The sequence below is a fragment of the Mastomys coucha genome, unplaced genomic scaffold, assembly GCF_008632895.1.
Source record: "Mastomys coucha isolate ucsf_1 unplaced genomic scaffold, UCSF_Mcou_1 pScaffold7, whole genome shotgun sequence".
In the NCBI taxonomy this organism is placed as follows: Eukaryota; Metazoa; Chordata; class Mammalia; order Rodentia; family Muridae; genus Mastomys; species Mastomys coucha.
The window spans coordinates 83,195,251-83,213,934 of record NW_022196913.1 but is presented as its reverse complement, the minus strand read 5'-3'; the positions used below and the strand labels follow the sequence as shown (position 1 = coordinate 83,213,934).

General features: G+C 36.2%; 1 protein-coding gene across 9 annotated transcripts in view; it reads right to left on the bottom strand.

The window, feature by feature from the left end:
* Positions 1–18,579, bottom strand: part of Pkhd1l1 (PKHD1 like 1) — a 165,167-nt gene extending 146,588 nt beyond the window's left edge. For 8 of the 9 annotated variants that reach the window (XR_004115089.1, XR_004115088.1, XM_031358649.1 and 5 more), the window contains exons 1-9: positions 18,394–18,579; positions 16,481–16,570; positions 10,304–10,448; positions 9,208–9,316; positions 7,094–7,151; positions 5,747–5,840; positions 2,257–2,310; positions 1,702–1,775; positions 692–734 (exon numbers count right to left, since the gene is read on the bottom strand). Coding sequence is in view for 6 of the 9 variants with exons in the window: in XM_031358649.1 (XP_031214509.1) it covers positions 692–734; positions 1,702–1,775; positions 2,257–2,310; positions 5,747–5,840; positions 7,094–7,151; positions 9,208–9,316; positions 10,304–10,448; positions 16,481–16,570; positions 18,394–18,562 (836 nt within the window). In the remaining 3 variants the exon portion in view is untranslated. Of the gene's footprint in view, positions 1–691; positions 735–1,701; positions 1,776–2,256; positions 2,311–5,746; positions 5,841–7,093; positions 7,152–9,207; positions 9,317–10,303; positions 10,449–16,480; positions 16,571–18,393 lie in introns of those variants that run through there. The other variant, XM_031358654.1, reaches the window with a different exon arrangement.
* Between the last annotated feature and the right edge of the window lie 105 nt (positions 18,580–18,684).

Here is an 18,684-nt window from a genome sequence, read left to right as displayed (position 1 = left end):
GTAGTGGGAAACAAGGTGGATGATAGCTTACCTTATAAGTTCTTTGTAAGATGAAACTAGACAACACAGTTAAAATGCTATTTTATTATTATATATAATATGAGCTTGCAACACAATGAAATGTGCATATTCTTAATTTTGTATGAAAGTCTTTGTACTGAGATATGGGTCTAGGAAATTTGGAAATAAAATCTGCTTTTACTAAAGGACTTAACACCTCTATGTTATTAGTAGTGGTATTAACATACAGACTTGAAAACTATATCATCTTGAGTCTGGATACATTAAAGAAAAGTATTTATCAGGTAACATTAATCATGAAGTTTTATTTATTCTTACATTAATTAAAAAAACATTTTTTATTTTTGTTCTCAAAAGAATTGCAATTAAAACAGAAGAGGAACCAGATATAAAATAATGTTTTTTCATATCACAGCTAAAATGTTCCTTTTCATCATTTCATAAGCTCAATTCCCTAATAGAAAGGGTTTTTCTTGTTTGTTCATTTTGTGTGTTTGTTTTTGTGAGACACAAGTTATAGGCGTACAGGAGTTATGGACTCTTTAAATGTAAATTTTGGTGAGAAAAATGATTAATCCTTTAATCTCTTCATTAATAGAACAAAGTAAATATATACTTTATTTATCCATTTGAATAAATTATGAAAATCATTATTTACAAAATGGCCTACCTGCCATAGTCAGCATCTAAGATGAAGCTGACATTGTGATGACCTGGAATTAATCAAAATACACAATTAAGTTCTCAATCAGAAGAGAACAATAATTCTACATTAAAGGCTGATTAATATTTACAGAAATTAACAAAAAGCATACTTGATCTGTAAAGCCTTAAAGAAATGAAAATTGTACTATTTTAAAGCATTGCAGCTTAATTGGAAAATCTGACAAAGTACTGTTTCAAATAATGAATGATAAAAGATGCATATGTGTACTACCCTGAAACCTCTTCATCCATTCAGAAGCTATTGAACTGTTTGGAGCTTTGATAAGATGGTGCAGACACCATGAAACTATAGTGCATGTCCTTCTCCTAACTCAGCATATTATCTAGGGGAGAATAAAGCCAGTCAAGAGAAATGGCAGAGAGCTAACCTTTGCTATAGGGCTATCAAAGAAAAGAAAAGGGAGGTCTGAGCATGAAGACCAGGGGCAGGAGAAGGAGTTCTCGACCAGCAATCTTATCTGTAATGTTCAGGCTTAGAATGTGTGCACATAGACAGAAGGGATTTGGGAATTAAAAGCTGTGCAATGGGAACTAGAGGCAGTAGGGAAACGGTAATGAAATAAATTGGAAAATTACATCGTATACATGTTTGAAATCTCCTAATGAACTGTTATGTATAACTAATATGTGTTAATAAAACTTTAAGGAATTAAAAGAGCTATATATGTGCAGTGTACAGAGTGAGAAGAAAAAGGTGTTAAACTTAAGAATAAATACAACAGCAGAATTAGTCATGAATCCTCTGATGGAGGAGGAGGAGAAGGAGGAGGAGGAAAAGGAGGAGGAGGAGGAGGAGGAGGAGGAGGAGGAGGAGGAGGAAGAGGAAAGTGATACATTATATTCAACCCTTAAAAAAAAACAAAGCTACAGATTTGAGGGGTAATAATCCGGATAATATCCGGGAAAATAACACAGGGAAGAACAAGGCTTGGCAAGAGGATGGTCAGTACTTACCAATGTAAGTCCCAGTGGTCTTACATGTCACAGACCCTGTGTCTCCATTGGGATGATCCAGTTTTAGACCATACCTAGCAAAGTAAATATGCTGGCATCAAGTTCATATTGACTACTTAGATACTGTTATTCCCTAAAAAAAAATCCACTACTTTACAGCAGGTGTCCAGATAGCAGCTATTTCTACAACTAAAATTTCAGCAAAATGAATCATTTCTCAGGCTTTATGGAATATACTTCAATCAAATTCACTGTAGTGATATAGTTTGTGATTAATTTTGGTATCTTTGTTGTTACCTTTAAGGAGTTTAAAATGCTGTCAAATGAAACAATGATTTGATGAAGTTATTTCCCAGTACATAAGAACCTAAATAGCATACTATATTATAGACATAGGCATTTATAAGGAAGAAGCCAGTTACACAAATAATACTAGCTTGCTACATACACGATAATTATTATAATGCATATAGCTATGCATTATTGATAATGATTCCTATTTCAAATTAATATATTCATATCAATTTTTATTTAAAAATCATTGTAGTTACTTACAAATCATCAGAATGTGGTATGAGGAGCTCACAGGGCATTCCTCCAATATAAATTCTGTATAAATATTATTAGAGAAGATTAAGATTAAGATTAATAAATTATTTAAAATTTTACTCTTTTTAGCAAACTCAACAGCTATCTTATTTTTTCCTCAGTTGCTTACTATCCCTCATTTACTCCTTAAACATCAATTCATCATCACTATGTGTCAAGTCCTGTTCTTGGCACTATGAAACTGAAACTTATCTACACTTGGAGATCTTATAATTTTCTGCAAAATATTACTCAATATGAAAATAATAACATATTTTGGTATAAATTAGGCATAGAATGAAATAGGACCGTCTCATTAAGAGCAAGCCAAATAAAAAATATTTTTGTAAGTTTAATATGCAGGAATTAAACATTGGAGCTCCTGATAGTATTACCAAACATTACTGGAAACTCAGAGTTGACAACTATTTTATAATAACATAATTTATTATTTGCAGCATCAGAATACATCACCTGGCTTCTGTGAACTAAATAACAATCTCCATGCAGATTTGAAGTATAAAAAAATTATTTCTACTAGAAGAAAATACTGACATTTTAAATGTACTTTAATACATCATCTGTTTTTCATTTTCTTAAATCAAAATTTAATTATCTCATTTACCTTCCTCAATCCCCTTTTATGTTCCTCCTTGCTCTCTTTCAAATTCATGACCACTTTGTTATTGTTACATATATGTATAAGTGCATAAATATATATTTTTAACCATTATATTAGGTTTTCAAAATAAAATAACATAAAATAAAAAGGAATCCAGGTCGTTATTCCCATTATAGAGCTCTGTCAAGTCAAATTGTCCTTTTAACCATCTGTCTTATATCAGCTAAATAATTTTGCAGTTTGCATATACTCTTTTTAGATAAAGTTAATCATTTAATAATTATTATCCTTCCAAAGAAATTATTACCCTTCCATTTTCTCCCATTTTCATATGAAAAAACTGAGGCAAGAAGTAGCATAGCTTGACCATGCCTAGCCAGTGAGGGTGGGGTACAGTAAGATTCCAAACCCAAGGTATTCTGTGTTCTTACCCACATGTGTTAACTCCCCTGATAGAAAAGTATGGGTGTTTAAAAGTAGTATCCCATGTGAACTTAAACATTTATATGTTTTGGCATTTTCCTTGTTGAAATTTGGAGATCAAAAACTTGGAACCAGGGGCCAGTTCCTCAACTCATCTGAGTGTCTGTTATGATTTGTACCTAGAGAAGTCTGGGAATTTTGTCTGATCAGACAAGGTCTAATGAGTAGAACGTTTCCTAGTCCTGCTGTCTAGGACCTTTGCAATTCAAGCACAATAAAGTGTCTTGAGGCCACTGTGTCGTAAACAATAGGGGCAGATGAGATCACTGGGTGTTTCTCATCATCTCAGGAGGTGAAAGGTTCTGACACTGTACCATCTCAAGATCTCCAGACCACAAGACTTAGGTTAGCTGACCTCTGAGACCCCTTCCAAATGATTGTTTTGGTTTCAAAAATTAGGTTTCATTGATTTCCTGGTAAGGCACAGATATAAATTCTAATGGTAGGGATAGGAATCCCTCTTTTTGTTTTCAATTTAGCTTTATTTATTATTGCTGTGTATGTATGCTGTGCATATATGAGCCTTCACACATGATAGGACTTGTCTGCTTGCATGTAGAGGTCAGAGTATTTTAAGAGTTGGTCTCCCCTTCCACCATAGGCTCCGAGGATCAAACTCAGATAGGTGAGCTTGTTTGCAAACACTTTGACATGCGGAGCCATTTCACTGGCCCAAAATCTCATTTTGAAGCTTATAGTTTCGATCCCTGGCCTCATTATAGGAGAAGATAAGCAAGAAAACTCTATGTAACAGTTGTAATATAATCCATTCATGAGACTTAATTGTACATCAGCAGACATTCTTTACTTATGCTAAATCAAGTACATAAATTGTTTCTCTTGTAATGATTTTCCTACATACACATCGTCTTTCAAATGGCTGTAAAATATTATATACTACCATGATTTAATTATGAGTTCTAACTCATATATCAGATAAATCATTTTTATTTCATTTAGTAAAAAAATTCATTGCTCCTTTAGAAAACCATATATGTAAAGTGTGATCTATAATCTTTTTAGTATTTAATAAATCTTTTAACTGCTATCTAAATTGTAAATTGAGTTTATCCATTCATCTGTATAATACAAGTATTCAGCAGGCATGAAGCACTGTGAAAGCCAGAGTGTGGAGTCCACACTTCCTCAGATATGAGATCGATATCTTTCAGTCTTTTGAGAAAGGGCTGAGATAGCCTGACATATGCTACAGGAGAATGCTCCAGTTGACAGCAAAGGTCTTCAGCCCAAAATGTATCAATTGTTTTGGGACTAGCCAGTCCCAAAATTCATCATCTGGTGATGCTACCCACCTATCTCAAAGTTTTTAACCCAGAACTCTTTTTGTCCAAAGTAAGGAAAGGGACAAAAAATGGAGGAGATACTGAAGTCAGGACCATCCAGGGATTGCTCCACCTGGGGATCCATCCTGTCTGCAGATACCAAACCCGATACTGTTGCTGTTGCCAAGAGGCACTTGCTGACAGGAAACTGGTGTGGAAGTTCCTTGGAAGGTTTGGCCTGCAACTGACCAATGCAGATGCGGAAGCTTGGAGCCAACCATCAGACTGAGCTCAGAGAACCCTCGTCCGGGGAACTGGTGGAAGGACTGGAGGAGCAGAGAGGGGATTGCAACTCCATAGGAAGAACAACATCGCCTGGCCGGACCACCCAGTGCTCCCAGAGATTAGATTACCAACCAAGAGTATACAGAGAGGGATCCATGGCTTCAGATACATCTGTAAGATGGCCTTGTCTGACATCAGTGGGAGGGGAGGCCCTTGGTCCTGTGGAGGTTTGATGCACCGTGAAGGGGGATGCTGGAGTGATCAGGCAGGAGAGGGAGGGTGGGTGGGTGGGGGTGCACCCTCATAGAGGCAAAGGAGAGGGAGGAGAGGGCAGATGTTGGATGTGGGGTTTGTGGATAGGTAACTGGTAAGTGGGATATTATTTGAGATGTGAACGAATGGAATGATTAATAAAATGAAAGAGAGAAAAGAAACAGGTAGATATATGCGGAAGCTTTGAGTTCTATTCTTGACCTTTATTGTGCAAGGCTTCGTAAGACTTGGGTATGGCTACACGTGTATAATGCCTGGTAAGTAATAGGGTTCTCCATCAATGATGTTCCATGCCTGTATCCCAGTTATTACTGACTTTGCCTTCAAAGACAAAAGTGCTATCAGACCAGAAAAGAGAGAATCAACAATCTATGGTTTTCTTCCTATGACTCTGACCTGTCTGATCCAATTGTAGTGGGCTTTTATACCACTAGGACTTTATTACTTATAGGATATCATATTTGACCTATGAGTTATAAGAATATTATAATAATTCCATGAAGAAAATTACCTTAGAATCCTAACATTTCTTCCATTTGAGCTCAGTGCTGTATTACTTCCATAGACGTCAGTGAAGAGCCTGCCTTGAATTGTTATTAATGTACCTAAAAGCGAACCAAAACAAATCTTCAGATTGGTTCTGGTTGGGACTATCTGAACATTTCATTCAAAACACTATACATTTTCCCAATAAACCAGAATTTAGATGTCTATATCTGATGTTTAACCCTGTTTTTCAGCATTGGTTTGAGATATCTAAAATACAATAAAGCATAAATGAGCATCACTAGTCATACAATAAGGCATTATACAATAAATATCAGGATAATTTCTAAATAAATATTACTTGAGTTAATGGTTAACTTTCTTGAAAATATCCCATTTTATTCCAAAAGTTAATAAAAATAACTTAAAAACAATATAAAAAACAACTGAAACTATATGAAATATTTATGCCATATTTATATAATCAGGATGCTATGGCCCAACATAAACAGGAGAAAGAAGAGATATTAAAATCTATAGATTGGATAACAAAATTGAAAATTACTTTACAGAATAACTGTTAATTAAAGTTTAAAGTAAATTATACATTCAAAATATATTTTCCACATATATGTCAAGTATGAACTTTTATATCATTGAAACAAAAAACTCCTAGTAGGAAAAACATGGCTACCTTTAAAGCAGGGCAGGAAGCTGGCAGGGTGCCTCACACCTGGGCTTCTTATACTAGTGAGGCAGAAACAGGAGGACTGCAGTAATTTCAGTCCCTGCCTGTTCTACAAAGTTAGTTTTAGCCCAACCAGGCGTATATAGCAAAATATTTCCTCAAAATATTTTAAAAAGCCAAATAAATAAACAGTATTTAAGGGAACACAATGAAAAGTAAACCTTAGATAAATTTGATGACATATATCAAAGAAAAGAGGAAGATTTAAAACCAGTTAATTTTTTATTTTTTTAAAAAAAGCAAACTGTCAGTGTGTATTAGATAACTCCTGCCTCGACCTCTTGAGTTCTGGACTCACAAGTATATGCAACCATGCCTGACACAAAATTCTTGACAACAATCAAGACTTTCATTAGTTCAGGCTGAAGAAAATGGCATTCTCACATAGTTTTCCAAGATTATAAATTGATAAGATCACATTATCATAATGAACACTAGATACTAGCTAAATCTCTGATAAGGAAAAGCAAGTTATTAGTAATTAAGATTTACCCTTTGAAATTAATTTTTAACTTAGTCATTATTTTTTGTAATCAGAAAAATATTTATAAAGTATACTTTTATATGCTAAAAATAAATGAATTTGTACAAAACCCAAAACATTTCAACTGATGTGGAACAGACCTGGAGTCCCAGATGAAGGTGTGATGCTCCTTATTGTGGGGGTTCTAAAACTTTTCGTCTGTAAATATTGATAATAATGTCAATTAACATCTCTTCCCCTATATTGACTCTAATTTCATGACAAAGTCTGGTTATTGTAATATATATTATATATCAATATATATGTCAATAACATACATCAATATTCCCCATAATCTGACAGTCAAAATAGTTTCTCATTTAAGAAATGAAGTCCAGGGCATCATCTGTCATTTTCAAGGCCTTGTCTTTATTCTCTAAAAACTGTTGCATTTCAAGATATTGTCCCTTTTTAAGAAGTATAAGCTAAATCACAAGAGCCCTCCAGTAAAGATTTTCAGGATAAAATACATTTTAAGACATGCTTTTGATTAACCTTCTGAATAAAAATAAGTAACAATAGTCGGGCAGTAGTGGTGCATGCCTTTAATCCCTTTGGGAGGCAGAGGCAGGCAGATATCTGAGTTCCAGGCCAACGTGGTCTACAGAATGAGATCCAGGACAGCCAGAGCTACACAGAGAAACCCTGTCTTGCAAAACCTAAAAAAAAAAAAAAAAAAAAAAAAAAAAAAAAAAAAAAGTAATAAAGAGTGTTTCAGAACATAAGATTAAAAAGCAGAAAAATCTCAGCAAGGCTTAGTCACCATGAAAATGATAATCCTCTGGAGCAATAGGAAGTAATTCTTAATAAATCCGGGGGTGGTGTTGCCAGTGTGACAGAAACTCCAAGACCTAAGACATCAGCCCTGCAAAGTGCCCACATTCCAGCATGAGTACACATCAGGATATTCGCAGGTGTCTACAGATGGACTGAAGATTGCTAAGGAGATGCCTTGGAAATAGCATTGGAAGCAAAGCCAGAGTAATGTAACGTAGGAATGACTAGACTGCTGTTGACAGTTTTGAAACAATGGAAGATGATCAGGAGCCAAGGAGTGTGGACAACATCCAGCAGCAAGAAAAGTGAAGGAAGCACATTCTCCCCTCAGAGTCTCCAGAAGGAATGCCACCCCTCTTAGGCATCCTGACAACTTAGACCTGCACCACACTTCTCAAATCTACAGAGCCGTAGGATAGGAGATTGTATAGCAAGCCACTGTTACGATGGCTTGTTACTGTATCAGTTTAGAAACAAATACCTACTTTTCAGGCATGCTTACATACATACATGAAGAAAGGGATAGAGTCAGCGGTCTAAATTGATATCTAACCTCAACAACTCATTAACTATGTAATTTCCTGGAAGTAATAAAATTCTTCTACACATCAATTTTAGTGATAATAATATGAGCATCCAATTATAAGATTGTTATGAGTTAAAAGTTAATAATCACAAAATATTTAGAACACTGTCAGACATACAGTAAATATTATATTGATTATTATAGTCCTGGCTGTCCTGGAATTCAGTCTGTAGATCAGACTGGCCTTGAACTCAGAAATCTGCCTATCTCTGCCTCCCAAGTGCTGGGATTAAAGGCGTGTGCCACCACTGCCTGGCACAAGGAAGAATAGTGAACATTACTATTTAATGTTTTTCCCTTGAAAGAAAGAAAAGAGAGAGAACATCCATCAGAGAGAGAAGGGTAGAAATAAGTGACCAACAGGAAAATCAGTTGATGATGTGGGAATTTAATTTGTTGATAAAACTAATGTCCATACATAAAATAAATAAATAAGTCTTAAAAAACAATAACACAAAACAAAGCAAACAAACAAAAAAGGGCTGGCGAGATGGCTCAGAGTTTAAGAGCACTGACTTACAGTACTTACAGAGGTGCTGAGTTCAAATCCCAGCAACCATCTATAATGGGATCTGATGCCCTCTTCTTGTGTATCTGAAGACAGCAATAATGTACTCACATTTATAAAACAAAGAAATAAATCTTAAAAAGAAAAATTAATGTAAAGGAGGGGAAAGCAAACCAGAAGTAAAGGAAGTTGTGTTACTATGGAAGACAATTAAAGTGGGAAATTCTTGCTAACATATATTTGAAAGTGGAAATGAATAACAATCTATAAAACTAAAAACTGAAAGTCCAGTATTGTGAGAGAGACACAAACTCATTTATTGGCAATGAAAAGATATTACATACACTGAAACTGCATGTCCAGCTGTTGGCGACCCCTTTGCACGTGTTATTTTCTGCAACTGGCACCCCATCCACACTGACTCTAACAGAGTAGGTGTCTTCTGGCATTGCTCTAGAAAATAATTGAAGAACACGTGTCACACAAAGTAACTTTTATCCAGCATATAGCAACAATGAGAACCACTGCTCCAGTCTATATCATTATTGAAATAAAGTCTCAAATCCTAATGGGTCTATTGTAACTTCCACTTTTATACTGTAAAAAGAACTTCATTATAAATATCCTATGTATTACAAATTATAATATCATGTAACAAATGCTTATTGTGGGTACGCATATGAGTTTTTATTAAAAAGCAAAATAAATAATACCTCAATAATCAATAATAATCATGCCCACTATGGTACACTCAGTTATGCTGCACTATGTTTTTAAAAGCTGTTCATCAAGTCTCCCCTTAAGTAGAGATTCGACAGCCATGAAACAGGCAGCAAGTCTAATGAAGATAAAGCCCTTGGGAGCATGTGTTTAAGTTAGTATTAAAGGTTGCATTTTAAAATCACTTAATGCTTCCCCAAATTATTAATAATAGAAATCAATTTGAACTGATATCAAAGAACTTGAAATGTCACCATATAAAATGATCATGTTTAATTGTAGTAAGAACATGAAGGTTGGAATAAGGCTAATCAAACCGAACAGGAAAGCATGATTTGAATATTTTGAGGCACATCATTATCAATTAATAGTAGCCATTAATCTTTTAGAAGAGTGCAATCATGATAAAAATGATAGTGTCGATAACAGTAGAATGGATGCAGAGTCTATATTTTTGGTGTCCTTGGGTATAAAGAGCATTATGATCAACCATAACAAAAGTATAAACTAATATCAAGATCATGAAATCAAATATAGTGACTGGTAACCAGAGCTATTACCTGTGATAGGCATGATCAACTTGTTAAAATACCAATATACATGACTGACCTCTGACATGACTGACCTCTGACATGACTGACCTCTGACATGACTGACCTCTGACATGACTGACCTCTGACATGAAGAAACTAAGGTTATTAAAGTTACATTTAAACAGACCTAGTATAGCATGTAATTTGAGTTGAATGACTTGAATCTTTTTCCACATCACAAGTAATTGACTGGAGAGAAGAAACTAATTGCACATGGTTTCCCAATTCAGTACTGTCAGCTCCATAGTTGAACTGACTTGCTTGAGAAAAACCTGTAAAAACAATAAAACTATCATTAATTACATTCTATTTCTTGAGTTCAGACAGTTATAACCCAGCACAGAACTATGTAATAGTGAATAGTATTGAAGAATATTAGAATTATTTCATATTTCTTACTATGTTCATACTATTTGAGAAAATAAATAATGGCATTGAATTAACTTATTCATGAGATTTTTTGTTAAAATACACATAAGGTAGAGAGGGAGGGGGAAGGAGAGAGATCACATTTTCTTTCATCATACACAGAATGAATAATTCCTGATCATGTACTCAAAATGCTTGATGAAATCAAGCTAATAAATAGTACTGGTAATTTCTACTTAGTTCAGTTTAACCCATGTTGTAATCTGTGGAAAAAGATGCATAAAATAGTTCATGATGTTAAATAATATTAAGATCTGAAAAATCTAAGAGATAAAAATCAATAAATAAGAGTGCTTTAAATAATAGTTGATTAATTAAAATACATCTTTAAATGTTCTTTGAATAATTTAAAGTTATAAAAATAAAGTTACTATTATTCTAGTATAAATGTAAAACATATACATTTATGGAATTACCTAAGGTGCAATTGTCTCACAAATTTAATTTCTTACAAGTTTGTCCAGATCGCTTAAAAACTAAAATCATTAAATTTGGAATTTTAAAAATAAATACATTTATTGATATAGTAAAGTTTTGTCTTATGCCGATTTTGAAATTACCCAAATTTTATTTTATACTGAAACATTTCATTCATGAATATTTATAAGTTACTTACATTTTATAACATAATTATTTTCAGACTATATCCCCAGAAGAATAACATAATATCAATTATCAAAGACCATGAAAAAACAATGATAAACCCTGAAAGGTCAATAAACTTTAATTCCTGTATATATCAATGTTTTTGATAATATAAAAAATCTGTGGCACAAATATTCTGTTGATTATACTAATTAATATCAGGAAAAAAAATATATCCAGAACGGTATTGTGTGACTCATTGTTAAATTACTGCCCATTTTCATTGTTTTACAAAGGTCCACTAGATCACATGTATGCAATACTGCCTAGTTTAACATAGCAAGATTTCGTTGTGATGGGTTCCCATCATTCCCCAAAGGCCCTGGCCTCTTGCTCAGGTAAAGCTGTCTGTGATCATGCCTTTTCATAGAACTGTGAGCTCCTGGTCTGGAGTCCCAGACACAACACTTCTTGCCACATTGACTTTAAGTTTAACTATAAATTCTCTTATTCTCTTCATCAGAAAAATCCCCGTTGTCTCTGCTGTTGGACTGTCTGAAATGCTAAGTAGTGTGTATAGTTCTTACCCTGGTACCAGCTCCATAGATATCACTCAGGAATTCACTTGTTACCTGCTGTCGGTCATGAAAGTGCTAATATTTAGGTCCAGGGTTAACATCCCTTTTAAAAATAACACAGGATCCAGCAAACTCTATTACTTGTTTCCAAATTTAAATTCTACCATTGCCTATGTTTCAATTCCTCTCCTCTCCTTTCTTGCATGTGTAATGAAAGAAACTCAGCAAAGGATAGAGAAAGACCTTATTCCTCAACACTGAAACATTAACCAAACTGCTTCTTCAGCATAGATAAACAAAACTGCAACTCTAGATCTTGCATGTAAAAGATACTATCATTTGACTTGAAGTTTTAAAACTATAAAGGCAGTTACTAAAAAAAAAAAAAAATAGAATTGTGGGAAAAAAATGCATGAAAAGTACAAGTGGAGCACTTGCAAACCCACTCATTTGCTTCTGCCAACTTCTGCTTATCTTTGGAGTTCACACTGAGTTTGTGCTGTGCAGGAGGGCTGCTGGAAACTAAAGAATGGAAAGTTTTACTTGTGATATGCTCAGGATGTGTTTATTTTTATATTAGGTACATGTTGTGTCAAGGATAGGTTAGCGCAGGTCTGCAATTTGGCATTCTGAAGACAAGGGCAATATCCAACCATAATGCTAACAAATGATACTGGCTTTCCCTTAGAAGTAGCTATAATCTCAAACATGCATATGTGAAGATGTTCAAGAAAAACCACAGGGATAATATGACGAAAGTCAGAAAGACTTTTAAACATTTTAATTATATATTTAGCCTTAGAAACATGGATAATGAAGCTGGAGAGATGGTTTGATAGCTAAGAAAACTAACAGCTCTTCTGAAGGACATGGCTTTGGTTCCCAGCATCCACATGGCAGCTCACAACCACCTGGAACTCCAGTTCCATGAAATCTGACACCCTTTCTGGATTCCATGGGTACTAGGCACACGTGATGCACAGACAGGTAAGCAAGCAAGGCAAAAATAAGCAGAAAATAAATAAATAAAAATTAAATGCTGAAAAAGTATAGAATATGCCTTCATTATTCTAAGCTAATCTCAAGGAATAAAAAGGAGTTCAAACAGATTATTTGGTAAAATTATTTCTAAGTTCACTTTAAATAAGTCATTTGGGTAAAAAGCTGACACCCGTGGAAGTTTTCCAAAGCACACAATTACAGGAAGGGTTGGGTGTGCCCTGGAAACAGAAAGGATGAGGCTTTGGATGGAAATTCCTTACATATTGATGTGTTTTTTACTTTTGAAGAAAAACTGGAGACAAGAATTGCCAGGCACACAGAGCTGGCTCTACTGATAGCAGCAACCCAGAGGTAACACCCACACTACTATCATGGCAAACAGCGCTGTTGATTAAACTGGCTGTTGTCATGCACAGTGTAGGCTGTTTTGGTTTTTCAGGTTTGCAAAGCTGACATGAAAGGGAGATGCCCTTAGATATCAAAAAACCATGGGGAGGAAAGTTGCAAAGGAATGGTAGGAAGAATTAAAACAATATGATTTTCCTCATATTTTTTCCTATGGTTTTCCTTGAACAGCTTCACATATTCATGTTTGATATTATAGCTACTTTTAAGATCAAACCAATACCATCATTCATTGGTATTATTATGGTATATGGTACTTGTCTTCAGGATGCCCAAGTACAGACCTGTGTTAACCTATTATTGATATAGTATGTATCTAACATACACATCACATCCTGAAGCATATCACAAGCAAAACTTTTCATTCTTTAGTTTCCAGCAGCCCTTCTGCATGTTACAAATTCAATTTGAACTCCAAAGAACAACAACAACAATAAAAATCAAAGCTCAATGGTTAGAGCATGGACTATTTATTGTGTTACTCTGTTCCAAAGTCATGAGAGCCAGCAACTTGAAAAAAATACCCATTTCATTGATGAGAAAGCCAATGGTTGCAGAATTAACTAGTTCCAATGTAAAGTCAGATTAAAAGCCAGTTAGACTGAACCAAATCCCATATCTTTTCCAAAATATAAAGAGTAATATGACTGAACAATTCAACATGGTTTGTGTGCCAGCTATTACATAGAGAAATAGAAAAGTTAACCAGAGCCTCTCCTCTTTTTAAAATAGAGACATGATAACTAAGCTGGGAAAAGAATCAAGTAGTATAAAATATAACTTGAAAGCAACAAAATCAATGCAGTTGTGGATACACCAAGACTACTCAAATGACCACCCTTGTTTTCAACTCGGTCACCATAGAAGGGCAGGTACTTCGGTGACATCATTGGCTTGACACCATAATTGTAATATATCTATGTCCCCTCAAAAACAACCCAGTTGTATTTTCTTCCATTTTTTCCTTCAGTGCTTGGGGAATCTCAGGTATGCTGCTCAAGCAAACCACCACTGTGCTACACAAACCCCCAACTTTAAGTAAAGCCTTTTGAACAAAATAATCCATAAAAAAAATCTTTGCCTTTTAAGAGCCAAGAGTCATTTAGATACTGTGAAGGGTCAGTAATCAATTTTTTGTGGGCAGAATCACAGAAAATTCAATTTCTGAATCAATACTTTCTCAAATATCTTGCTTTTGCATAATGTTTTATAAAATAAAAGAATAATTCATGAGATTTGGTGTGCAGATGCATTATTATTGCTTCATATAAATGCCATGTACATCACAGACACAATGCCATATATTAAATTTACATTTTTGTTTAAAACTATGGTACTGAAGTATGATTAACCTACAAAAAGCTATACATCCTTAATGTACTATATACAATTTAATCAGCATAGAGACTTAAAATATACCCACTTCCACAAACATATTCATCATCTCCAAGTTTTTCTTCCTAGGTCCTTGCACTCATTTTTATAAAAACATAATAACACTTCACATAAAATCTTCTCCCTTAGCACAATTTTAGTATGCAAGTCCTCACCAGTAAGACACTGTTGTACAACACACTAGGATATGCTCTAGATCATACTCATGTCTCATAACTAAAGCTTGTTGTTCAATTCGCCCAATACCCATCCTTTCACCTGCTCCCAGCTCCTGACATCCACCATGCTAAATACTACTTTTATAAAATAGTAAAAACAACATCTATCCTCAGCTTGAAAAGAAAGACACACACCATGAGTATGAGTTGGCTGCAGAGTGTGATTAAAGCAGAAAGGGAAAGACATACAGGTGGGTTGGGGTGTCTCCAATTCAGATGGGATCTAACTCATCTATACACTCTAGCAGAAGTAATCAGAAAGTAGGGATCAGAAGGAAAAGGTAAAATTTACCTCAACACTTTCATCACAGAGAAGTCTGAGCCCGATTGCCTCAAGGGTCACAAAAGGGCAAAGATTACAACTAAGGAATGGTTCTCTCTGAAAACTCCTAAGCAGCTGTGTCTGGTTCTGTGTAGCTAAACTGTGGTCGTGGTTCCTAGGCCAGAAGTTCACATTTGAAGGCAGCGGGAAATGTCTGGGAGTCTTGGGTTGTTTGTTTTTTTTTAACTTGAACTTTCCTCTTCTGATAAAAACCTCATAGCTTCCAAGTATATCATCTTACTGGCATTTTACATTATAAAGTAGATAAGATTAACATGTCTAAAAAAAATTCAACAAATACATAATTTTTCATTCCTAATTACACACACAAAAAAAGGGCACTGTGTGTATTGCTTACATAGAAACAGATTATTCGGTTTTAAGCATGTCATGGAGGTATTGAATTTTATGGAAATGTTACAAGTAATCAAATACATTTTAATATGTATGACAGAACTATTTCCCTATGCCAACTTCTGACTCCAAAGGTTTATTTTAAAGACCAAATAGCTTTTGTTAATGTTTCTTTTTTTTGTTAAGTGTTTCTTTCATGTTCTTCAAAACTTCTTAGTGTCTGAGAGCTGCTACCATTTGTATTACAGAAGCCTTGTGGCTGACAGCACCATGCATTTATCTCCTCCTGGGAGGAGATGCACTTTAAATCTATCTACCATCTATACTTTCATTCTGAGACCAGGAGGAGGGAGCATCATACATAACTCATGTCTTGATACAGCATGTGATAGCACTTACACAGCAGCTGGACGGAGCCAGAATTTTGCTTTCTATTATCTTACAGCTTTCATTAACATCTATTTCTCTATCAACATCTGACCTTTCCAACCCCTAGCATGTTACATTTCAACTATGAACTGAATGAGTAAAATCACCAGGCCAGTGGGGAATAAGGGAAAGAACTGAAGAGTTGGATTAAAGAAATTCCTTTTTCTTTACTTTAGCCATTAAATCCAGATCTTTCAGTATCAAATGAGCCATTACAATTAGAGTTCAGTGGATCAAGTTGATATGAATGTGGGGTTGTTTAGCTTTTGTTTGTAATTAATATTAATTAATTTTAATTAAATTTATTAATTGAATTTATTAATTAAATTTAATTCAAGTAAATAAATAGTAATTACTATCAAGGAGGAAGAATTCAGCCACTCTGACCAAGTGCAAAGACTATTCCAGTGACGGGTGTTTTGCATGGCCAGTTATGTTAACCATAAAACTCTAAGAGGAGAAGAGTGCCCAAACTTAAAGCCCTAAGTTATGTGGAATAATAATGTGGAACCTGGTACCAGAAAATTAAAAGAAGAAAGCGTCTCATTCTTGGTGCTTGCACGTGGACACACACCGGGCAGGCATACCTTCTCCCTTGATGGTCAGTCTTGTTGCTCCATTTATGCTGCCGTATTTAGGTATAACTTCTGTCACTTTGGGAATTGTCTCAGAGCTACCTGAAAAACGCATAAGGATGATAGTAGCGATGTAATCAAGATCTTCATTCCAAGCATCACATTTCACATTCATGTAATATGTGAATGTACTGTGACTAATGCCCAAACAGGGATTTAAGTACTTTAAAAAACGTAATCATCACTCACTAGCTTTGTGTGGAGAACTTTCTTGGGTTTATAAAGAATAAGAATAACATAATGGTCTTCACCACTCGTATCGACCGTATTATACCACACTAGCAAACCCTTAGCGTTCTGTCCTGCTCCTCTAGCTACAGATCCATAACTGCACCAGCAGCTTACACAACACTGGCAACACCTGCATGGAGAAATAGATTATTACTTAGATCTACCATGTAAGTGCACTGCTAGGAGGAACAAAGGCAATTGCTGTATTTTAAGAGGAAAGTGTTCCCTATCACTTTAGGAGTGGTCGATAGTTCCTGATAGCTTTCCAGAGTCCTAATGATGTGGAGTGAGTAGTGAAAAGACCACTTAGCCACTCTTTAGACTGGGTTAGCTTCTGGCAGACAGAGAAGGGCACACTCGTACTCGCTTCCCTAAAGTCCAGCTTCTAAAATGACAGAAAGAGCACTGGGTCCTGGGTGGCCTGGAAAGAAACATGTCCCTCATATTTCTGGGACCACTCTGGTTTCTAGAATGGGATTCTTCCGCTGCATCTTGAAGGATAAGTATGGACTAGTTAGCATGGATCTGCCATCCAGAAATAGAAGGGAGGTTCTAATAGAAGTTGCTGGACCAGCGGGGCAAAGCCAGCGGCTTCTTTGGAGAACCGTACATAATTCTTTAGCATGGCTAAGAAATCTGATGATGCTCAGTAGCTAGAGGTTTTATTTTCTGCCCAGAGTGTACAGAAGCAATTTAACTAGAAGCAGAACAATTTATGAGAGTAAGTACAAATCCTTAAGGCACAAAGAACAGCCCCAAAGATTATTATTTGAAGTGGATCTTTGGGAAAAGGTGAAGGGACTTTTGTTGGAGTACTTCACTGCTGCCTAAAAACGTGTAGCATGGTCTTGACTTAGGGCAGCCACAGCTCGTCAGCAGAACGGAGGCTTCGGCGCCTGGACCCAACACCTGTGAGCTTCAGGTTAGCATAGATCTTGAGTTTGCCGTGTGTCACAATATATTCCTACTTGCAGTCCCTGCCCCAGAGAGCCAAGAGAGGATCTATCTGCAGAGAGCTGGATCCTATCTCCAGACATTGCCGCCTCTCCTATCTCAAGTTCATCCTCTTCTTATCTCAGCACACAACTCCAATTTCTTATCTCGTTCTCCCCAGCCCCCTCCTGGGGTTTGCTTTGAAGACACTGGGCAGCTTACCCTGAAAGTGACTGACACCAGCCACAACACAACCACCTATTCCTGACCTTCTGAGACATGCTTTCCTTTCTGTAGAAAAAGAGACCCAAAGAGAGCAAGAAGATGGAGATTTCAGGTGATGCCTACTGCCTCTCACCCCTTCATCCCTTACCAGCCACTTTTGCAGGTTTTTTTTTGTTTGTTTGTTTTAAATTATGTCACTCTGGAAGGAGGTGAGAAACTTCCTCGGTTCAACCCCAGCACTGATCAACAATTGAGAGAGCTAGCCTTACTTCTATTGGTATCTTTCTCTGGGTTCCTACCTCTGTTTCAGACTCTCTCGGTGGTACTGTCTCTGTATGAGTCAGAAGAATGCCTTCCAGGACCCCAGGTTCCCAGGAGGGCCTCTACCCAGGGCAGATGGCAGGTGCTCTCGCCTCCCTGTCACCAGTAGAGCAGGGTCTCTGGAATGCCTCCCGACCTTCCCCCTAGTGTGTTACCTGTGTGGGAATCTGTTGCACACCAAAGCAGCCCAAAGAGAAACCGTGTCCCTGAGAGCCACAGGTGTCCCATCGCAGAGCTGGCGCTGCAGAGTCTGCAGCAGCCGCTTGATTGCAGAAGCCGCCTGTTGCTGAAGCTTGCTTGGCTCTGGGAGCTGCTCCTGCGCATGGGACTCGCCCCAGAAGCCAGGGCGAACCTGGCTGCCAGAAACCTGCCCCGCCCCCAGCTCATCCGCGGTGCCTCTGGGATTTCACACAGACGTATACAGGCATACACCAAAACACACACAC